Source organism: Phlebotomus argentipes, unplaced genomic scaffold (assembly GCF_947086385.1).
Source record: "Phlebotomus argentipes unplaced genomic scaffold, Phlebotomus argentipes genome assembly scaffold_18, whole genome shotgun sequence".
NCBI lineage: Eukaryota > Metazoa > Arthropoda > Insecta > Diptera > Psychodidae > Phlebotomus > Phlebotomus argentipes.
In genome coordinates this window covers 8,819,045-8,838,539 of record NW_026776177.1, presented here as the reverse complement: position 1 = coordinate 8,838,539, position 19,495 = coordinate 8,819,045, and the positions used below count along the sequence as shown (strand labels likewise).

Here is a 19,495-nt window from a genome sequence, read left to right as displayed (position 1 = left end):
AAAAACATGATTTTTTGGCGCGAATAAGCGCGCGAAACGATCACGGAGTTGTATAACAGTGTGCCATAAAAGTGTAGGACAGTCGGCCATAACCTCAGCTGTCAAAATATTTTCAGTGAGTGCGTTTCAAGTTCACTAATTGCTTGTAATTATCTAATTTATAAGCTATTAGGGCGGTATTTAGTGACTCCAATCAGTTGCACATCTCCTGGCCAGTGTGAGGACGATGGAAAATCACTGAGAAGCGTGCTGAGAAGGCATTTTATCCAGGCGGTTTACTTGATGCCAAAAACCTCTTGTTGCATTTTCTCATAATTGCTGTAGTTCTGGTGGAAAAACTGCGTTGGTAAGTAAATCACCATCGCTGAACTTCACTCGGTGATTGTGGCTGTTTGCAGATCGAAATATTCGGCGAAATGGCAACGGAATTCGAGGGAATTCCGAGTGATTTGGCCGACGGCGCCTCAAAAGACGGTCCAGAAGCACAGAAAAAAGATGAAGAGAATGGATCTGAGATAGTACTTCACATTCCTATCAAGTCTCACGAAAGTGGAAGCGAAAATGATCGGCACTTTCCGGATATCTCTGAGCAGATCAATCCCATGTCGCCGCTGAAGGCGGTGCAAATGTCTGGAGAGCATGAAACTCTCCTGAGTGACGACGAGACGCCCAAGATTCTGACGGAACTGGAGCCGGTGAAGAAGAAGCAGGAATCCGCTGAGATAGACGAGCAGCAGGAAAATAGCGAAGAGAAGGAAGATGTGGAGGCACAGGAAGATCCTGAGTCGATTGCCAGGAAGCAATTGGAGACCCTAAACACTCTACATCGTCGAAAGGGGCGTCCCAAGGCGGACGAGCCACGGGCGATTGACGTCCTAAAGGCTAACGCCTCGAAGAAGATCCAAATCCTGGAGAATCGTGTTTTGCCCTCAGCTGATGACTTGATTTCGGGCCTAAGGAACATCAACAGGCAATCACGATCGTTGCACAGCAACATTCTGACCAGAGAGGAGCTCACAAGGGAGATCATCCAGAAGTGCCGCAAGTCTTCGACATCTATCGAGAAAGTGTCGCAGAAGAGCGTGCCGAAGCGTCGAGAGGAGTTCTCTGGGACCATTGAAATCCCCCAGGAGTTGATTCTCAGCGCCGAAGACACAACGCCGCTGCTCGTGCAGGAGAGCGAGAGCCTCGAGGGAGAGGATTTGCTGGCCATTCTCGAGGGAGACGATGAAGATGGCCAGTCGACCAGCATTTACGAAGTGCAGTCGCAAGTTCCCGCCAAGAGTGACGATAATATGCGCGTGGAGGAGTTCACTATCTCTCTGATCACGGATCCGGCCAAGAAGAAGGAGATGGACAAGGAGCGCGAGGTGGAAATCGCCATGAAGCAGATCATGAGCTTGCCTGTGAAGCCCAAAGGGCGCCGACCAAGGAAAACCGAGAGCAATAATTCTGTGAAGCAGGAAGAGGAGAAGCCCAGAGTTTCAGCGTCTGATCTTGTGAGTTCTCTCGTTTCGGATTGGAGTGACAATGAGGATAAGGCCGACGAACTAATGGTGAGTTCAGTGCAAGGTGAGACTCCTGAGACAACTGTGGAGGTTGTCGTGAGTTCTGCGCAGTCTAGTGCGCCTCCAGTGCCACTGAAGAGTTCCAGAATCATCAAGAAGAAGGTGATCTGGGATCCAGATGCGCCAGAGACGCAATTCTCCTACGCCAGCAAGGTGCAAAGCAAGCGTCAACAGCCCAAAGTGCTGGTAGTGGAGGAAAGATCATCAGTGCTGCCCACGAAGAACGTCAAGAGATCGCCAGAGGTGCAGCCGAGGGCGTCCGGAGGCAAGAAGCGGAAGCTGACGGAGATAGACAAGCTCCTGGGCGACGAGGGAGCTGTGAATATGATCTACTCACTGGAGCGGGAGAATAACAATCAGGACGTGCCTGAGATTGTGACGAAGCCGGACAAGAATCAAATGGTGTCCAAGTACAAGGAGAAGAACGCTCTGGTAGAGCGCGCCAGAGCGGTGAAGAAGGTGGTGATCAAGCAGATGGATTCGGGCACGCCACGTGGACGGCCGAAACGAGAGGCGACGTCTGTCCAGGTTTCTCCACCCACGCCGGCCAAGAAGACGCCGACGAAGAAGCGCACTTCGGCCAGAGATTCGAGCTCAGCGTCGGAGTCTTGGGATTACATCTACTCGACGCCTCAGGGCGATGACTCAATGATCATCCGACGGCGCTCCAACAGCTCCTACTCGGGCAGCACGACCAGCCCGCGCAGGTTGAGTATAGATCAGCACAACTTTGAGTTCGCGAAGCCCGTGGACAAGAAGACGCCGAAGATGGATCCCAACGCTGCCCAGAATCTCGTGGCGGAACTTAAAGGGAAGCTGAATCAGGCCATCAGTCGCGGCGTGACCATCCGAAATGCTGAGGTAAGACTCAATCCCGTGGTGAAGATCGTGAAGGATGTTTCGGTGAAGCTGCGCGCGAGCGAGAGGAAACTGGGCAATGTGGAGTTTAAGGAGCTCACGATCAGGCGCTACGATAACTTCGTCCAGGTGATCTTCTCGTCGACTTTCGGGACGCTGAAGAATGTCCTGACAATTGGGGTGAGTGAATATCCTTTCGAGGAATCGTCTGAATTACTAATATTTGCCATTGCAGCTTCTGAGGGAAGTCAAGACTGCCTTAAATATCTTGAAAGAAGACTCCAAAACCAAATTGGTCCTCGTGACGTCTTCCGGTAACAATTTCTGCCAAGGAATCGACTTCTCAAGCCTCATTCAATCGAGTGCCGACAAGAGGAAATCAGCCGCTCAGCAATTGTCAACAGCCCTGATGTGAGAACGCTTTTAAATGCTCTATCCTTGATTCGTTATTCTTACGTGGATGTGTTGCTTTGCAGGGAATTCCTTGACGCTCTGTCGATATTCCCAAAGCCCCTCCTGGCGGGAGTTCATGGCACTGCGAGCGATTTGGGAGTGACAATGCTGCCGCTGTTTGACGTCGTTCTCTCGAGCGAGGCGGCGACTTTCAGGACGAACTATGCCAAAATCGGGCAGATTCCCGAGGCAAATGCCGCACTTAATCTGTCTGGGAAAGTTTCAGCCAAAGGGGTAAGTTTTATATCATGAGCATTTATTTAGGTTTTTATTACAAATTCGTTCAAGATACATGCACTATTTCTTCAGGAAAATGTGCATTTTTATTAGTTTTTATTGGCTTTATTGAGCCTTTCGCAAAAGAAACACGCTCTGTGATGGCAATACAAGTCGTTCCAAATTGCGTGGTTGTTTAAATGAAGACAAAACTCGTTTTCGTTGTGGTTATCCGGTTGATAAGGAGCCCAGTTGGTGTATTTGATTATCTCGCCATCGCTCAACCAGCGCCAAACCTTGTCGTCCTGATAATTGTAGCCTCCTAACCAATAAACTCCAGCACAGTTATCAGAATCGTAAAGACGTTTGGAGGCATTAATGAAAGCCTCATCTTCCGCAGACGATCGGATTGAGGCCAGAGTTAAGTGATATTTCTCACAATATTCCGCAGCGTCTATCCAGTTTAACTGAAACCCAATTTATGTATTTGACATTATGCTAGAAAAGGCGAAAAGTCGATATCATACCGTCAAATGGAAGAGATAAAATATTTTGTCGCCTATTTTGTGCAAGGAAATCTCATCAGAACAGGACAGATGAGCATTTAAAAGAAAAAGGACCGCGAAAACACTCAAAGAGACTTTCATGTTTCTTACTTTCGCAAGTTTCGATCTTTTCAACACGACTTTAATTGCTGTACTAAAGACATAATTCTTGCTGAATATTGAAGTAAAATAATATAATCTGTACGAAATGTGAATCATGCGTTATATTTTGATAATGATTATTTCCGCTTTTCAGATTGTATTTGATTTAATTGTGATTCACTGGAATGTGCAATCTAGAATCCAGATTGAATTTCATTAAGTTCTGGAGATCCCTTGAAATACTGGCAATTTGTTAGGAAGTGGGCGTGATATTTGAGTGGGCGTTTCTTTTATTAATTGATTACTCAACGAAATTGCTCCGCTCTTCTCTATGTCTAGTGATAGAAGGTTACATTTTCTCTATTTTGTCTTACGCAGATCACTCTTCTGCTTTTCCTCTGCGAGACGTTGTCGGCAAGACAAGCGTGTGACTTCGGCTTGGTGACAAAGACTCTGTGGCCGGACAACTTCCAGGATCTCCTGATGGAAAATGCCAAGACTGTGTCGTCCTATTCTCTGCAGGTAAGTGAATTTATTTGGGGATATCTTTGCTAAATTACCACAAATCGTCATCGTGGGCGAGGCGACAGTGAGCCTCATAAGCTGTGCCATTATAAAAGAGCTCCTGGACGCCATCGAAGACCTCCAGACTTCCGGGATCGAACATGCATCTGTAGTGTTGTGGACAGGAGCATCTGTGATACACAAAGCCATAATCTGTCCTTGCGAATCCGCAAAATTGACCAGCTGAGCATCTCTTCAACTCCACGCACTGGAAGTTGTCGGTGATTGTTCTGTCCTGAGTCTCCTCGCTGTGTCTCTCCATGTGGCTGAAGTACTTCCAGTACTTCTTCCCCTCGCACTTGCAGTGAAGCTCTATTTGCTGCTGCATTCGCAGATTGGAGAGGATTTTCTGGGTGATGCTGAGGCTGATGCTTGAAGAGTCGCAGGGAGGCAAATCCGATGACAGAGGCTCACAAAAATGCATCTGCGAGCGAGTGTTCACGGCCAGGAAGTTACTATCTTTGGAGTAGACGACTGGGCAGGGTTTTCCCGGACACTTGCACACCTTTTCATGTTTATTGGGCAGCCAAAATCTGCAGGGGAAAAACAGTAGAACTGCTGATGAATCCTTCAGCTTTTCCCCTTTTGAATCTCACCTGTTGTGAACAATGCTGCAAACTCTGTTCCTTTCGCACACTTCCTCTTGACCCTGAGCCGAAATGACCAGGAGAATGAGGAGAATGTTCGTTTTGATTCCCATCATGGCGACTTTGCTCTTGAAATCTGCGATCATGGGCTATTTTTATCGCATTTCTGTTTACATTTGCAGGCACTGGAGGCTATCAAGGCGGAATCGAGACGAAATTTGGCGGCAAATATCAGTGAAGCGCTCGCGGAGGAGCACAAAATCCTCATCCAACATTGGATCAGTACTGAATGTCAGGAGAAATTCAAGAAGTTTCTCAATAATGAGGAATGGTAAATGGTTAAGACTCGGTAATTTTTCTTCTTAATTTCTTTATAGCAATTTATATTCAGTTGAATTTAGTTTAGCGGACAGCGTCCGGATTTATTTCATCGACTTAAAGTGTCGATTAAGTACAAAAGGTTGAGTTTAAAATCAGGCACGCATTATTATTCATTTATAATTGTATTTCCTGGGCATAAATTCACTCCATCAATGGAGCGTTCATTTACAATATTATTAGACATTGTGTTGTGAAATAATAGTTAAAATTGCCTCTAGAAAGCACTGTAAGAGACATGATTAGTAATTAAAGTTGAAGCTCAATTCTTTCCTAAACCTTGGTCGACAAGTACTCGTACTGGTTGAGGATGAGCGCTGGGATATGCTTAATCACAGAAGCGCGAGGAATGTTTGTCGTGCGGATGAAGGCCTCGAGGAAATGCACAGCAATCAGGGCTTCACTGCTAAACTCGCTTTTCACCTTGATTCCCGCTTCGATGTAAGACACGATGTATTGACAGAGGTACTGAAGGAAGAGATCTGTGATCTTTGGGTGGAATTGTCTGAGTATCGTGACGATTCCCGTGATGAAAGGCGCTCCGTCGATCTGCTCTGACTGCTTCTTGGCCATCAGTGTGGCCAGATTCTTGACGAACTGCATCTTTGCCAGATGCGAAATGACCAGGAGGAAGAGAAACTGCGCAAAGTGGGCGGAATTCTTTGTGATGACATAAATCTTGTCTAGCGGATTGCAAATTCCTGCCGCTTCCAGATATTTGTTGAGTTCACTGAGCAGCTCAGCGCTGGGATAAGGACGTTCTGGATCGATCTCATGGGCTCTGATCTCCGTCAAGAGAGCGTCATTCATGGTTCTGAGGGAGGATTCGAGGTTTTTAGAATTGAAGGCACAGCAGATGTTGATCTCGTAGCCAATGTGACGCCTCAGGATTTGCTTCTGACCGATCTTCAGCACCCAGTCGAGGATCTTGGGCCAGATCTTGACGCACCGATTGATGTAGTTGGGATAGAATTTCCCAGGATTGGCAATTGAGGGACCTGAAATCTCCTCGGCGAAGGAAGTGAGCGTGTCCAACCAGATCTTCTCCCTGAAGATGTTCCTGTCCATCGTGGCCAGCAGTTGCTGCAGCTCAGTGACAATGGTGAAAGCGTAGAGCTTGTCCAGACCCAGCAATCCTGGCGGTCCAATCGCCCCGATGATCTTGGGGAAGAACTTGAGGTTGATGCCCTCCTTTTGCGTCCTGATGTCATACCAGGCCGTCTGGACTTCCACGTAGACAGTGTTCTGGGGATCTGTTTGCCGCAGAATCTCCCTGCCCAGGCGTCCGATGAAGTTCACAGACGTGGCGTCCGTTGGTGGCATGACGGGGATCGGAATGATGGGATTCTGGTAGATAGATTGCCAATCCTGCACTTTGCTGCGCAGGAAACTGTTGCACTCCTTCTCCACATTGTAGTTGATAATCCTGGACATTTCTTCCTGCCAGAACTTCAATCCCTGGATGTTGAGATAGTCCTGGACATACTCAAATGACCTCCGATACCCATCGATCACCTTTGTCAGCTCGACAAGCTTCTGCTCCAGTTCTCCAGGTTTAATCTTCGGGCTGAACGAGAGTGTTTCGTGCAGAGCGTTGGAGAGATTCCTCACCAACTCCTTGCGGATGCCATCTTCCAGCAGCTGCTTCGGGTCCAGCTCAATCACGCCCACGAGAGTTTTCTTCATCATCAGGATGCCTTCGGTGAAGACGGACAACGTGTACGTCAGCCTGGCCACTTCGAATCTCTCCTCCAACTGCGCGTACTCTTTCAGCTTGTCCTTCTCTAGTCTGGTGGGAATCTCCCTGATCGTGTTCGTCTGCAGACTCACAATCTGTGACAGGATGTAGAAGATGGTTTGCGGAATGATCTGCACGACTTTTCTCACGTAATCCACGAGTTCATTGCTGTAGTATTGCGACACAGAGATGAGATCTTCACTCTTGGCCTGATTGATCCTCAGTAGAGGGATTTCCAGAGCACTGGCCAGCTTGAGAAACGTCGCTCGCAGCTTTATGACCAGACTTGGGGACTTTTTGATGTGCTCTTGCATTATTGGCGTGTACTTGTCCACGATCTTCCATGCATAGCTCAAATCTCCGATCAACTGAAGGTTGATCAGTGCGTCTTCCTTGATATTGATCGTGTGGATCATCTGATGAAGATAATCTCGAACCTCAATCAGAAGTTGCTTCACCTAAAAGATAGTGAAAAAGAGTGAAGTTCAGCACCAAAATTCCGCTTATTCTTAAGCCCTTTACTCACTTGCATATTCGTGTCTAGACTGTGAAACTCCTGCACCTCCTCTAGCGCCTGGATCAGTTGCACAATCTTCCTGCCGCACACATTGGGCGCCTTGTTGTCCAGCTTCTCAATCTCCTGATGAATATCGCTGAACCACTTTCGCAGATTCTCATTCTTCTCTATCTTCGTGAGTGTCTTGGCGCCCGCAAAGACTTCACTCAGTTCCCTGAGTCTGTCGCCAGCCTCGAACTTGTATCCATCCCAGCGCTTCTCCTTTTCACACAGCAATTCCTTCAGGATGTCCCTCACGCGAAGCTCGAGCTGACTTGTGTTGAGGAGCAGCTCGAATACTTCCACAGCTTTGTAACCAGAGTCCTGGATAGCCTGTTCGCGGGCAGCGCGGCACCTCTTGTTTCCACTACAGTCAATCACGGGATCCACGGTGTGCAGGATGAGCCAGCGAAGCGTGACGTTGCACTCGCGGATGGCGTTGATCACGCGCACGGTGTTGGCGATGAGGTACTTATCACTCAGCACACCTTCGCTCAGCAGCTCGCGCGATTGCTTCAGGAGTCGCTGGATGAGCTTCTCGTGCTTCGAGGCGATCTCCTTGAGGATCTGCGCTTCGATGGTGTTGTTGAGGGCAGCCTTGGCGGCTCTATAGGCTCCCCAGGAGTCGATCAGGTTCACCGTGATGCCCATATAGATGGACACAATCCAGTTGTCGGAGAAGAACTTGTCCACAATCTCGCGCATCCGCGAGGGTTGTTGCTGTAGCGTAGCTGGCGAGAAGAAGAGACACACGTACAGCATTCCCGCCTGGTTGGCTAGGGCTGTTGATCTGTGCTCTGGCAGAGGGTAGACGGCGATCTGGTTGTACACATCATCAGATCTGAGTCTGCCAATGACCATTTCCACAAACATCTCATCTAGCGACACGCGCCGGAAGTAATCCTCTGGATAATTGGGGACTTTCTTCGCTCCTGGAGCGTTGGAAAAGCCCGTGGATCTCAGCAATTTACACACATCGTCCAAGTGACTCTCTCCATGCGACTTCTGGGCACTGTATCGGTGGTAAGACACGAGCAGGCGCTCCCTGATCACGCCCGGAATGTGGAGGTCTAGAACCAGCAGCATCACTCCATACAAATAGAGGGATTCACACAGCAGCTGCTTCCCCTCGTCATCTTGCAAGATGCTCTCGAGGCTCTGCTGGATGTAAATGCCATCGTTCACCTCCTGGATGAACGTCTTCAGGTCCACAACGTACTGATGAACGCTCTCGAATGCCAGATAGAAACGCGTCAGGATTTCGATGTTGTTGTCCCGAAACTCATTATCTAGATCCTGCAGCGTTTCGTCGTTCTCTATCTTCTGATCCTGGACGTCTGAGATCTTGAAGTAGCGGAAATCCAGGATGATTTCAGCATACTTTGTCTGCTCCTCCTTTGTTGACAATCTGCAATGATAAAATGCAGTCAAACACTGCTGGAATCGCCTGAATCTAACAAATTTCACTTTACCTGAATACATCGGGGATGTAGTCTTTGAGACGCAGCAATTCCGCTATAATCGCATTGCCCAGAGCTGTGATTTGCAGCAAATTCCTGCCGCAAACGTTATTTTCAGCCAGGAACTCAGCCATTATCCAATCAGCTGATTTGACGTTTAGCATTTGAGGTTAGGTCAGCTCAGAGGCAGATTCCCATGCGAGTGGAAAACACGGACTTCCTGGGCATTTCCTGGCTCACAGTGTTGATCTAGTGATAAAATAATGGGCCAAGTGGGGTCTATGATCTCTCGCCGTGCGAATCGGTTCAATGCGGAGAATCGTGCTCACAGAATCATCGCGAGAGACAAACCGACACCGGCACCCAAATACGAGTCCAACTTAAAGGACTTACAAAAGGCGCTGGAAAGTGAGTGTGCTCCCTGGGGAAGTGAAGAAAATCTGTAATGTCTCTCTTTGTAGTCACGCCGGATTTGGTGGAGAAGCTGAGCAAGAAGGACGTCGGTCTGGACGATAGATTGAAGCAAGTTTATGTAACATCAGAGACAACAATTGTGAAGCACAACCCGGAGACTCAGAACATCGATAGACCTCTGCCCATGGACACGAAGCGTCTCCCAGACTTTGAGTTCGGCCACAAAGATCCCGAATATGTGACTCCAGGAAAGGTGACCATGCAGCAGATTTCGCAATTTCTGGCTGATCACGAAAGGAATCGGGATCTGTGGACGGTGGAGAAGATAGCAGAGCACTATAAACTACCTCTAGAAAAAGCTAGTAAGAGATTCTCAGTGGAAAACGCGTGGAAATTTTATGAAATCTTTTCTTTTCCAGGAGCAATCGTCAAACATTTTCGTGCGTTTCAAGTTTATGTGCCAGATATCAAGAGCAGTAAAAAAATCCTGGAAGCAGGCCCACAGAAAGTACTACCAGAATCTAAATCCAGTTCAGATGAGTCAAACAAGTCGTAATATTAGAGAAATTGCGGTAAAATAGAGCACTTTAGAAGGAATTTGTGATTTCTTGGTTTTCGCTCCGACACACGACATGTCCATGAGACATTTTCGAGTTCGTCGAAGGGCTAGTGTTGCCAGATGAGGAGAAAAAAATCATGCAATCAGCTGATTGCTGAAAAAAGGAATTCCGGATGACATTCCTTTTTTCCTAGTATTTATGTGAAAATGTGAAGTCTATTTATATCAAATCAGTCAGTGTGTCGTGTAAAAATCCCCGTACGTAATCAATCGATCGATTAGCACAGCCCGAGTGATATGAAATAGAGGAGAAATTCGTCCAGGAAGATTGCCAGAAAGGAAACAATGGAGCAAGAGATTGATTTAGACGACTGGAACGGCCCTCACATCGACTTGCCGTCCCAGCAGTCCGAGGTGTTCCAGCACGTGAATGTGGTACAAGCCACTTCGGACTTTCTCAGCGCCATCACAATTGCGACTTGCTTGGTGTCCAAGGTGCCGCAGATTCGCAGGATTGCGAACATGAAGTCGACTGAAGGTTTGGCTGCGTTCCAAATTCGAGTGGGGAAAACTCTGCGTGAATAACCTTGGCCACCTTGACCTTTTGCCTTTGCAGGAATCAGCACAAAAGCTCTGATCCTCGAGGTCTGCAGCTACACTGTGACTTTTTCGTACAACTTCTGCAAGCAATATGCCCTGATGTCCTACATGGAGTACCCAATACTCCTGCTGCAGGAGTACGTGCTGATCTTACTGGTACTGAAGTACCAGAACCTCCTCAATAGAAAGACCTTCATCTTTATTGGACTGTACACGCTCTGCACAGTCATGTTCCTCACCAAGATCTTGCCCATGTGGCTCCTCACCGTACTCTTGGTAGACACAGCACTCAATCTCTGATTCTTGCCGATTCTCACACAGAATCTCTCTCCTTGTAGCCTCTGACCACGCCAGTGGGAGCCACGAGCAAAGTGATCCAACTAATGGAAATCTTGCGCACCAAAAACTCAGAATCAGTGAGTCTCATGACTTGGCTGTTGTCTTCCTTCACAAATTGCAGTAAGCTGAACGCCTGAGAAGATACTGAGTTCTCTCTCTAATCCATCTTTTGATCCTTATAGCGAGAATCTTCACTATCCTGATGGACTCTGCTGATTATATGCTCTTGATGAACTTCACGATCTCTTTCTTTCTGAGTTTTGCCGTGTTTTCTACCGCTAATCACTACAAGGGCTATAAGTTGTCCAAGATTGACTGAAGTTGGCTTCCGCGGGCAGTTTTCATAGTACATTTTTTAGTGTTTTAGAGATAAATTGACTTTTTGTGTGTTCACGCTTGCCTACAATAAAGCGCGCTAAATTAGTGAGGTTAGGTTGACTGTCTCCCATTGTTGTGTATTTTGCGCGTCGTTGTGAAATCCACAGTTTCCTGTGATTTTCCCAGTGTTTCCTTGTGCCATTGTCCTCAAATCCTGCCTGTGGAGATGTCTGATGAAGAGAGGGAGGAGATCCGCGAGGAGGATGTGATTAAGATCCTCGTGACGACCGACAATCACCTGGGCTATCTGGAGAAAGACTCGATTCGAGGCGAGGACAGCTTCATAACCTTCGAGGAGTGTCTGCAGCACGCCCAAGAGAATAATGTGGACATGATCTTGCTGGGTGGAGATCTCTTCCACGTGGCCAATCCCTCGCAGAACTCCATGAACCGCTGCCTGAAGATTCTCAGGAATTACGTCCTGGGCGACAAACCGATAGATCTGGAGTTCCGCAGCGATCAGAACGTCAACTTCTGGGACGCGCTCAATCGCACGGTCAACTATGAGGATCCCAACATGAACATCTCGATCCCGGTGTTCTCCATCCATGGCAATCACGATGATCCCAGTGGCTTCGGGCGACTGAGCTGCATGGACATCCTGGCTAGCACTGGACTGCTCAACTACTTCGGGAAGTGCCTCAATCTGGAGAAGGTCGTCGTGAGTCCGCTGATGATCGCCAAGGGCGCCACCAAGTTGGCTCTGCTGGGCCTCAGCCACATCCACGATACTCGCCTGGTGCGCCTGTTCGAGAGCGGGAATGTCACCTTCGAGAAGGCGCTGAACGACGAGGAGTGGTTCAATCTACTTGTCCTCCACCAGAACCATGCCGACCGTGGCCGCAAGAAATTCATTCCCGAGGAGGCGCTGCCTCGCTTCCTGGACCTTATAATCTGGGGCCACGAGCATGACAGCCACATCAATCCCGAACAGAATCTCAAGATGAAGTTCTTCGTCTCGCAGCCAGGCTCCACTGTGGCCACGTCGCTGAGCGAGGGAGAGTCGCTGCCCAAGCACTGCGGAGTGCTTAAGATCTACAAGAAGCAGTTCGACATGACATCCATAAAGCTACAGCGAGTGCGTCCTTTTGTCTTTGGCAACCTCAACATGGACGATCACGAGGCGGAGCTGAATGAGCCCCGCACGAAGCTGGAGGACCAAATATTCAAGCTCATCTCTCGCAGGATTGAGGAGATGATCAAGGCGGCGAAGAAGCAACTCTCGGGCGACCCGAAGCAGCCCACACTGCCGCTCATCCGGCTGAGAGTGCAGTATAGTCAGGAAAATCACTGCTTCAACCCCAACATCTTTCACGTGCACTTCTTCGAGCGCGTGGCCAATCCCAATGACGTTGTTGTGCTCAACAGACAGATTTCCCGCATCAAGTCGGAATGCAAGGTGAGCTGCTAGACTTTCCTTTTTCCAATACTCGAGTTAATGATCTTTTTCGCAGGTCGACGAGACTGCCTTCTCGGATGCCTTTGACCGGGAGCGCCAGAATGAGAATTACCAAGTATCTGACGTGGTGAATCGCTATTTCAGCACCGTCGAGAACGCTCAAAATCTGGAAGTGCAGTCCATCAAGTGCCTGGGTGAGGTTTGTCGTCATCTTATACGCGAAGACGAGGACGCAGCTGAGAAGCTGGTGAACTTCCACGTGCAGATGGCCATCGGCCACTTGGAGGAGAAGCTGCCGGACGTGGACCAGGTGGAGGAGGCACTTGAGGAGTTCGGGGCCAAGAGCGGAGAAGTCTTTGACAAAGCTGTGAAGATGCTGGACGAGGCGGGCATGAGCACAACCGTCTCGACTGCTCAAGATGCTCCCGCATCTGCTTCCTTTGTGTCTGACGACGATGAAGCTCAGGAGTCGACATCTTCCCGTGCCAGCTCGACTACCAGAGGCCGCGGAAGGGGCGGCAAGAGAGGTCGCGGAGCTAAGGCGCTGGAAGTCACGGTGAGGAATCAACGGTCTTCGAAGAAGCAACCAACAATCCAAGAATCTCTCTCGCAAGCCTCCTCCAGGCAAACCCGCGCCACCAGGAGCAACAGGAAGATCGTCTACGATTCCGGATCAGACTGATCACCAGAATCCCCGAACTTCATTAATTCCATTTGACCATTTCACTTTTTTAATGTCCATAAAGCAGGATTACAATGTTATTAAGTGAGTGTTTGAGAGAAATTGGGATTCCACGGGGATTTACCAATCAAGTGAGGAATGATGGCCCTTAGATCTTGTTGAATGCCGCGATGTCCACACTCTGCACGAGATCCTCAATCTTCTCGATCTCCTCGGTGAGCAGGTCCACAGACACCTTCTCGTCCTCCACCACGCAGCTCACTTGCAGCTTGTGGATGCCGTATGCCAGCGGCACGAGTTTCGAGGCGCCCCAGAGCAGGCCCTCCATCTCGATCTGCCGCACGGCCGCCTCCATGGCCTTCATGTCTGTCTCGTCGTCCCACGGCTTGATATCCAGGATGATGTTCGACTTGGCAATCAGGGCCGGCTTCTTGGACTTCCTGGCATTGTACTCCGCCAGGCGCGCCTCCTTTACGTTCTGCGCCTCCTCGTCTTCCTCAGAGTCCGACGCGAACAGGTCCACGCCGTCATCGTCGTCCTCTGGCTTGGCGGCCGGGGGCTGCGGCTTGGCAGCGGCCGCCTTGGCTGGCGAGCCCTTCTCCAGCGCAGTCACGCGTTCCTGGAGGCCCAGCATCAGCTTCTCCATGCCAGAGACCACTGAAACGGCGAGAAAAGAGAATCAGAAATGAGTTCAGAAAAGCCATCTCGCTCTTGATTACCTGAATGAAGTCTCTTGTTCTCATTCTCAAGGGTCGTGAGACGCTCGAAGAGTTCATTCCCAGGCGTGGAGGCGAGAGCAGCAATGCCGTCCATCTACAAGATACAAAGCAGACCATCAATTAGCTTCTAAATCGCCAAATAATGCTCTTCTCAGGTCGCTGTGTCGGGAGAATGTCTCTGAATTCATCTAATCAAGGCACTACTTACACGTTCTAGGGATTTTTTAATATGCTGGCGAGCTTTTGCAATTTCCGACACCAGGGACATTCCAGAACTACCACCCTAAATTAGGGAAAGAAATTAGTGGTGTGTTAGTCAATTGTACGCTATAATCATCTGCGAGATAAAATCAAATCAAAACCACGCGGATGAGCAAATGATGCGCATGCAGGTGATTAATGAGGTGAGAAAGTGAACTAAAGAGTGACTGTGGGCTGTCGAGGACCTTCTCATCCTCCTTGCCGCCGCCCTTCTTGTCTGACAAGCGCCCCTTTGGGATTGCAGGAGCATTCACTGCCTCGACGGTCTTATCTTTCGCCACGAGAGCCGAGTGTTCAGATGTAGTTTCCATCTCTTCAGAAGTGTCCTCAGCCTCTTCCTGAGCCTTCTTCTCCTTGCGCCTCTTCGACTTGGACTTCTTCACGGCGGCGCCGGCTTCTGGCGCCTCACTCACGGAGTTCTCCGTGGATTTCGGCTTCTGACTCCGCTTCTTCTTGCCAGCATCCGCAGAATCGGCCACCTGAGCCAGCACCGGACATTCCGTCAGCGCAGCCTCCTTCTTCTTGCCCTTGTGCGGACACTCAGACTCCTCAGACTCCTTGGCCTCCTTGCGCGCCTTCTTGCTGCGCTTGGACTTGCCCACAGACTCTCCCTTACCCATGTCCTCAGTAACGAAGGAGCAGTTCTTAGCAGCGTCCGGGAGACATTAGGTAAATACACCGGAAAGCACTCCAAACACCCTCAAAGTCATGGTCTCTCTCTTACCTTGGCCGCGCTTTCGTAGAACTTCCTCTCTGCGTCGCTGTACTGCGCCTTGTCTAGCCACACGCGCTCAGCAGATAGTGCACAGGACATCCTCGTGGGTGGTGCTGCAAGAAACTACCATCCGAAGAGGTCTTAGATAAGCTGTCTTCCCGGTATTGCCACGCATCACGATTATTGATCCGGACACATGGGCAAAATGCGCATGAGATGAATTTGCACATCCACAGAGTATTTCAGCTCCCAGAGAAACAATTCACACTTGGACGTATTGTATTGAGTCTCAGGAACCCTCTGAACTCGCAAATTGTCACGCGAAGAGGATATTTATGGGAAAATAAGGTGTTTTACCTGAAGAAAATCGCCCAAAATCCCTACACACGCGCGGTCCGATTGTCAAAGTGACAAAATCACGGCTACCAACCGCAATTGGCGCAAAAGTGGAATTCGAATTCGCAAAAAAAACCCGGAGAAATCAAGAAACATTAAATTGTGATGTAAATAAATTTTAGGTGTGTTTTATTTTATACAAATCATATTTTTTACAATGATTATTACTCACGACTCTGATGAAATGTTGATAAAATCCATAAAATCGCTTAAGCTTCCCGCCAAAGTCAACTGACGGATTCACAGAGCCTCTCTGCCCAACTCGGAAGCGCTCATGGATCCGGGCAGAATTGTCGCCTCATTAGCGGTGCAGATAAATTCAACTGTCCAGTTATACACAGCGGTCGCGCTCAGTTCTTCGTGGATTTGTCGCGTCTTCCTTGCCGTTGGGCGTCAAAATGCCGCCTCGGACGGCCTCCAGCCCAACCGCCAGGCCGGCCGCGGAAGGGTGGCCTGGGCCGCGGCATGTCTCCCGGCGGCGGCTGATTGAAGAAGTCCGGCATGCCGCCGCCATAGAACGCGTCAAAGGGTGGCATCGGCGCCACTCCCAGCAATCCCGGCCGATTTGGCGGCATGAATCCCGGCAATCTCGGCGCCATCCATTCTATCATGCGCTGTCCCCCCTCCTCCACCATCGTGAACTGTCCACTCTCGCTCAGACAGATACCCAGCTGCGCCAGGATGTGCTGCAGCGTGGGATTATGCGCCACCACGCTGAGGTCAAACACTTTTCCCGGATTGGGATCAGCAGCAAAGCGCTTCAGTTCGGCCGACAGCACTGCCAATTGCTGATTCACCATGATCTTGTTCTTGCTGCCCAAATCCTTGTACCACGGTGACTTCTGCAGCACCTGCTGGATGTCAATGCCTCCCGCTGGAGCGCTCTTGGGCACATCCTCGCGCTTCCTCCGCGGATCCTGCCGTGGACTCGGCGCCTTTGGCGGCTCTTCTGGCTCCTCCGCCGTTTCTGGCTCACGCAGGCTGAGAATGCGCCTCAGCCGCGGATCTTGAGTGTTACCCTGGGCGGGCATTCGCTTCCGGATCTCCCGATAGTCCGGCGGCGGGATGAGACATTCAAAGACTTTGTAGTGCATGGGCGCATGCGAAGCCAGAGATGCGTCAATCTCTGTCGCCGGCACGTAGTTTGTCATGAGCGGCTTGAACGGCAGCCTGAGATCCACGTCGCGCATGCTACCCTCCACCAGCAGCCGCATGTCCTGGTCCTGATTCTCCGCCACCTCCTCACCGACTGGATCGTAGATGCTGGGTCTCTGCTTTGCGTCCGGTGAGGCGATTTCCGGCCTCTTCCGCGGATCTCGCTCAGGCGTCGCAGCTTCTGGGAGTATTTGGGATGAGTAGTCGATCTTGGACAAAGATCCACCAACTACTCTAGTCACATCCGCCGCCTCCACCACTGGCGGAGCCGGTGGCCACTCATTATCACTGGATTTCCTGGCCTCGTCGTCACTGTACCATGTCTCATCGATCAGGAGCTTTGATTCCGGTTCACCTGCATTGAAAGTAGAGACGATAAAAAACTGATAATGTTATCTAAACGTTTCTTCAACTCACCTTCCTCAGGAGATTGAGCTCCAAAATCCATCACCACAATTTCCTTCCTCGCAGGCTCAATGGCTGGCGTTTCCTCGCGATCCGGAGACACGATTTCAGCCGCGTCAATTACCCTCATGTCTGTGTCTTCAGCCTTGTCCACCTCAGCAGGCGCTTTCTCCGCCGTTCCCTCAGCCTTTTCGCCCTCTTCCGGGCCCATCGCCAATCCCAGCTTCACAAAGTTCTTCGTGTTCAGCTGAATCTCACTCAGTTGCTGAAAACTCAGTCCCAATTCCGTGAGTTGCATGAACGTGAGATGCTGCACCTGATCCAGCGTCTCGATCCCCATCGTCGCCATCCTGTCGATCTGCTCCTGCGACAGCACATTGGTCAAGTGCCGCAAGCTCAGCACATCCTCCTTCGTCTCGGGCTTCTTCCTGGCGTCTCCACACCAGCGACTCTTGCGCGGCTGCTTCGGCGTTCCCTCCTCGAACTCCGCCAGCAGCTTCTTGTGCGTGGCATTCAGCATGTGAGTGGCGTGCTCCCTGCCTAGGCGCGGGAAGTCGCCCAGGATCTCCTTCGGCGCCGTCTCGAGATGCTTCAGCAGCACACCGCGCAGCTGATTGGTCAGCGGCCGTCCGTGGGAAAATTTGCACGTCTCCCGGTTGATGCAGTTCAGGCCGAGATAGTAGTACTTGCATGGGAAGTCCGAATGCATGTATAGACACTTCTCGCGCTTCGCGCAGCAGTCCATCAGGTAGAATTTGCACAGCTCCAGCTTCCTCTGGTGTCGAGACTCCGTCTGCAAGGAAAGTTTATGTCATTGGAGTTCCACCCATTTAGATTCCACGCCTCGTATTTCCCCAATACTCACATCCGAGTCATGTTGGCGTCGCTTATCGTAATGCTTCGGCCCGCCGCCACGTCGCCTCTCGCGCTGCTGCCGCTTTCGCGGTCTCCTGTAATCTCCTGAATCATAGCTCGAGTAGCTGCTGAAGCTCTGATCCGAATCCCCTTCGTACTCCCTCCTCGGCGGACTGCCGCCGCGAATACACAGCATTTCGTACTCATCCTCCTCCTTCGCGCCCTTTCTCTTCGGCTCAGGCCGCTCAGACCGCTCAGGTCGCGGTTCTTCGCGCTTCCGCTTCCGCCGTCGCGTCGGCTTTGGGTCCTCCACCTCATTGCGCGGTCTCTTTGACGGCCCCGGCGCTACTCTCGGCTCCGCCACTTCAATCCCATCCTTCTTCAGTACATTGGCTATTGCCTTCTCAACTTTCACCGCCCACTCGTCCGTCACACCTTTGACATCTTCCGCGGGTCTCTTTTCAGGCTTCGTTTCGGGCTCCTTCTTGGCCTCCTTCACTTCCTTCGCTTCCTCTTTGGCCTTCTCCGGCTCGTCATCGCCATCAGACTCAATCTCACCATCCTCGAGGTCCAATTCCTCCTTTTCCCTCTCGCTATCCATGATCTTCACAATTTTTTGCCGATAAATCTCATTGAAACATCATCATGCATTCATCAAGTGAGCATTATTCCTGCAACAAACAGATATATATGGCCATATTCAGTATGGATCATTTCTTATTTCTTAATTCTACGACATTTCTGATGGCATCTCCCACAGACACTCGTCAGACATTTCCAATCATTTCTCTCATCACGTGAAATTTTGTGCGGACGTTTTTCACCTCAGTGTGCATACGTCATCAGCTTACAAATTGCAACAGGGTGACACGGAGAAAAAATCACTGAAATCGACGAAATGTGGCAAAAATTCGAGGCTGCCTGATCCCAGATCGGACGTCCTGCCGCACTGTCCGATCCTGGCGAGGCGGATGTGGCGCGTGTCGTCGCGAAACAAAGACAAACCGACTTTGGGTCACCCTGTGGGGCGTTTTCGATGCGCGAAAGCCAGGCAATTATTCAATGGAATGAGGACAAAATGGCCGGACTTGGCGAGGAGGGGAGCGCCCCCTGGCCAGGCCGCAGTCCCATTTTGCCCATCGAAAGTACTCTCGAGGCTGCGAGGGATTACCATGACTGAAATGTCTCTCTATTAGGATAAATACCACTTTTTTCTAAACGCAAATTACTCGGCTCTCAGTTTTCATTTGCATTTTCTTTCTCCGCTTTTTTCCGTTTCGGATTCACATTTGGCGTCAAAAGTGAGAATTGCAGGTTTTGGCAAAAGTTAAGAGGTAAATAATAGTGATGCAAAAAAGGCTAATTTTAAAGTGACTTTTCAACTTCTTTGATATACTATTGCGCTCTTGGCTTTGATGCGACGCTCTCCACGATTTCACATTTTCTGAATCGCCCCCGCCGCTGTCGCCCGACTAAATACGACTTCAAACTCACCACCAAATTGTCACGGAAATCCACCAAAAATCCCTACAAATTTCTACCACAAACGAAATTTCCCATCGTCTTCACCACTGTCGGGCAGATGGAGCCAAC

At 49.9% G+C, this 19,495-nt stretch overlaps 8 protein-coding genes across 10 annotated transcripts; 4 read left to right on the top strand and 4 right to left on the bottom strand.

Annotated features, from left to right (window-relative positions):
* Positions 1-102: 102 nt before the first annotated feature.
* Positions 103-5,261, top strand: LOC132260884 (chromodomain Y-like protein). 2 transcript variants are annotated; one of them, XM_059759272.1, is made up of 6 exons: positions 103-346; positions 399-2,606; positions 2,662-2,837; positions 2,903-3,113; positions 4,121-4,264; positions 5,076-5,261. In XM_059759272.1, exons 2-6 carry the CDS (start codon positions 417-419, stop codon positions 5,226-5,228), a joined length of 2,874 nt encoding a protein of 957 aa, XP_059615255.1. In that variant the 5' UTR covers positions 103-346; positions 399-416; the 3' UTR covers positions 5,229-5,261. The 2 variants fall into 2 exon arrangements, with proteins under 2 accessions (XP_059615255.1, XP_059615256.1); XM_059759273.1 differs by lacking the exons at positions 4,121-4,264; positions 5,076-5,261 and adding an exon at positions 3,603-3,834.
* LOC132260888 (kappa-scoloptoxin(11)-Ss1a-like) lies at positions 4,259-5,025 on the bottom strand. Its single transcript, XM_059759279.1, has 2 exons — positions 4,903-5,025; positions 4,259-4,839 (listed from the first exon to the last, which is right to left on the bottom strand). Exons 1-2 carry the CDS (start codon positions 5,007-5,009, stop codon positions 4,299-4,301), a joined length of 648 nt encoding a protein of 215 aa, XP_059615262.1. The 5' UTR covers positions 5,010-5,025; the 3' UTR covers positions 4,259-4,298.
* Positions 5,262-5,377: 116 nt separating the features above from the next.
* On the bottom strand, positions 5,378-9,220 carry LOC132260883 (WASH complex subunit 5). The gene is made up of 3 exons (XM_059759271.1): positions 9,038-9,220; positions 7,536-8,973; positions 5,378-7,467 (listed from the first exon to the last, which is right to left on the bottom strand). The coding sequence occupies exons 1-3, from the start codon at positions 9,187-9,189 to the stop codon at positions 5,545-5,547; spliced, it is 3,513 nt and encodes a 1,170-aa protein (XP_059615254.1). The 5' UTR covers positions 9,190-9,220; the 3' UTR covers positions 5,378-5,544.
* On the top strand, positions 9,184-10,070 carry LOC132260889 (protein NDUFAF4 homolog). The gene is made up of 3 exons (XM_059759280.1): positions 9,184-9,433; positions 9,487-9,801; positions 9,859-10,070. The coding sequence occupies exons 1-3, from the start codon at positions 9,289-9,291 to the stop codon at positions 9,993-9,995; spliced, it is 597 nt and encodes a 198-aa protein (XP_059615263.1). The 5' UTR covers positions 9,184-9,288; the 3' UTR covers positions 9,996-10,070.
* A 53-nt stretch (positions 10,071-10,123) lies between these two features.
* On the top strand, positions 10,124-11,369 carry LOC132260887 (solute carrier family 66 member 3). Its single transcript, XM_059759278.1, has 4 exons — positions 10,124-10,536; positions 10,615-10,874; positions 10,937-11,057; positions 11,120-11,369. The coding sequence occupies exons 1-4, from the start codon at positions 10,344-10,346 to the stop codon at positions 11,254-11,256; spliced, it is 711 nt and encodes a 236-aa protein (XP_059615261.1). The 5' UTR covers positions 10,124-10,343; the 3' UTR covers positions 11,257-11,369.
* Positions 11,370-11,477: 108 nt separating this feature from the next.
* Positions 11,478-13,430, top strand: LOC132260885 (double-strand break repair protein MRE11). Its single transcript, XM_059759274.1, has 2 exons — positions 11,478-12,714; positions 12,770-13,430. The coding sequence occupies exons 1-2, from the start codon at positions 11,482-11,484 to the stop codon at positions 13,394-13,396; spliced, it is 1,860 nt and encodes a 619-aa protein (XP_059615257.1). The 5' UTR covers positions 11,478-11,481; the 3' UTR covers positions 13,397-13,430.
* LOC132260886 (probable elongation factor 1-delta) lies at positions 13,428-15,530 on the bottom strand. 2 transcript variants are annotated; one of them, XM_059759275.1, is made up of 5 exons: positions 15,449-15,530; positions 15,101-15,214; positions 14,324-14,398; positions 14,116-14,209; positions 13,428-14,053 (listed from the first exon to the last, which is right to left on the bottom strand). In XM_059759275.1, the coding sequence occupies exons 2-5, from the start codon at positions 15,188-15,190 to the stop codon at positions 13,545-13,547; spliced, it is 768 nt and encodes a 255-aa protein (XP_059615258.1). In that variant the 5' UTR covers positions 15,191-15,214; positions 15,449-15,530; the 3' UTR covers positions 13,428-13,544. The 2 variants fall into 2 exon arrangements, with proteins under 2 accessions (XP_059615258.1, XP_059615260.1); XM_059759277.1 differs by lacking the exons at positions 13,428-14,053; positions 14,116-14,209; positions 14,324-14,398 and adding an exon at positions 14,405-15,020.
* Positions 15,531-15,593: 63 nt separating this feature from the next.
* LOC132260246 (protein suppressor of sable) lies at positions 15,594-19,316 on the bottom strand. The gene is made up of 4 exons (XM_059758243.1): positions 19,108-19,316; positions 17,913-18,573; positions 17,060-17,840; positions 15,594-16,997 (listed from the first exon to the last, which is right to left on the bottom strand). Exons 2-4 carry the CDS (start codon positions 18,501-18,503, stop codon positions 15,838-15,840), a joined length of 2,532 nt encoding a protein of 843 aa, XP_059614226.1. The 5' UTR covers positions 18,504-18,573; positions 19,108-19,316; the 3' UTR covers positions 15,594-15,837.
* Positions 19,317-19,495: the final 179 nt, after the last annotated feature.

What these genes read in the sequence shown, in the direction of transcription:
- LOC132260887 (XM_059759278.1), top strand. Translation starts at nt 10,344, where the DNA reads ATGGAGCAAGAGATTGATTTAGACGACTGGAACGGCCCTCACATCGAC. An exon ending in GGCTCCTCACCGTACTCTTG is followed by an intron (nt 10,875 to 10,936) that starts GTAGACACAGCA and finishes CTCTCCTTGTAG; the next exon opens with CCTCTGACCACGCCAGTGGG. An exon ending in GTCTTCCTTCACAAATTGCA is followed by an intron (nt 11,058 to 11,119) that starts GTAAGCTGAACG and finishes TGATCCTTATAG; the next exon opens with CGAGAATCTTCACTATCCTG.
- LOC132260888 (XM_059759279.1), bottom strand. Translation starts at nt 5,009, where the DNA reads ATGATGGGAATCAAAACGAACATTCTCCTCATTCTCCTGGTCATTTCG. An exon ending in TGCAGCATTGTTCACAACAG is followed by an intron (nt 4,840 to 4,902) that starts GTGAGATTCAAA and finishes TTTCCCCTGCAG; the next exon opens with ATTTTGGCTGCCCAATAAAC.
- LOC132260885 (XM_059759274.1), top strand. Translation starts at nt 11,482, where the DNA reads ATGTCTGATGAAGAGAGGGAGGAGATCCGCGAGGAGGATGTGATTAAG. An exon ending in GCATCAAGTCGGAATGCAAG is followed by an intron (nt 12,715 to 12,769) that starts GTGAGCTGCTAG and finishes TCTTTTTCGCAG; the next exon opens with GTCGACGAGACTGCCTTCTC.
- LOC132260246 (XM_059758243.1), bottom strand. Translation starts at nt 18,503, where the DNA reads ATGGATAGCGAGAGGGAAAAGGAGGAATTGGACCTCGAGGATGGTGAG. An exon ending in GACGCCAACATGACTCGGAT is followed by an intron (nt 17,841 to 17,912) that starts GTGAGTATTGGG and finishes CTTTCCTTGCAG; the next exon opens with ACGGAGTCTCGACACCAGAG. An exon ending in AGCTCAATCTCCTGAGGAAG is followed by an intron (nt 16,998 to 17,059) that starts GTGAGTTGAAGA and finishes CTTTCAATGCAG; the next exon opens with GTGAACCGGAATCAAAGCTC.
- LOC132260883 (XM_059759271.1), bottom strand. Translation starts at nt 9,189, where the DNA reads ATGCTAAACGTCAAATCAGCTGATTGGATAATGGCTGAGTTCCTGGCT. An exon ending in TACATCCCCGATGTATTCAG is followed by an intron (nt 8,974 to 9,037) that starts GTAAAGTGAAAT and finishes TTATCATTGCAG; the next exon opens with ATTGTCAACAAAGGAGGAGC. An exon ending in GTCTAGACACGAATATGCAA is followed by an intron (nt 7,468 to 7,535) that starts GTGAGTAAAGGG and finishes ACTATCTTTTAG; the next exon opens with GTGAAGCAACTTCTGATTGA.
- LOC132260884 (XM_059759272.1), top strand. Translation starts at nt 417, where the DNA reads ATGGCAACGGAATTCGAGGGAATTCCGAGTGATTTGGCCGACGGCGCC. An exon ending in AGAATGTCCTGACAATTGGG is followed by an intron (nt 2,607 to 2,661) that starts GTGAGTGAATAT and finishes TTGCCATTGCAG; the next exon opens with CTTCTGAGGGAAGTCAAGAC. An exon ending in CAATTGTCAACAGCCCTGAT is followed by an intron (nt 2,838 to 2,902) that starts GTGAGAACGCTT and finishes GTTGCTTTGCAG; the next exon opens with GGAATTCCTTGACGCTCTGT.
- LOC132260886 (XM_059759275.1), bottom strand. Translation starts at nt 15,190, where the DNA reads ATGTCCTGTGCACTATCTGCTGAGCGCGTGTGGCTAGACAAGGCGCAG. An exon ending in TCTACGAAAGCGCGGCCAAG is followed by an intron (nt 14,399 to 15,100) that starts GTAAGAGAGAGA and finishes TCCCTAATTTAG; the next exon opens with GGTGGTAGTTCTGGAATGTC. An exon ending in TTAAAAAATCCCTAGAACGT is followed by an intron (nt 14,210 to 14,323) that starts GTAAGTAGTGCC and finishes TGTATCTTGTAG; the next exon opens with ATGGACGGCATTGCTGCTCT.
- LOC132260889 (XM_059759280.1), top strand. Translation starts at nt 9,289, where the DNA reads ATGGGCCAAGTGGGGTCTATGATCTCTCGCCGTGCGAATCGGTTCAAT. An exon ending in CTTACAAAAGGCGCTGGAAA is followed by an intron (nt 9,434 to 9,486) that starts GTGAGTGTGCTC and finishes CTCTCTTTGTAG; the next exon opens with TCACGCCGGATTTGGTGGAG. An exon ending in ACTACCTCTAGAAAAAGCTA is followed by an intron (nt 9,802 to 9,858) that starts GTAAGAGATTCT and finishes TTTCTTTTCCAG; the next exon opens with GAGCAATCGTCAAACATTTT.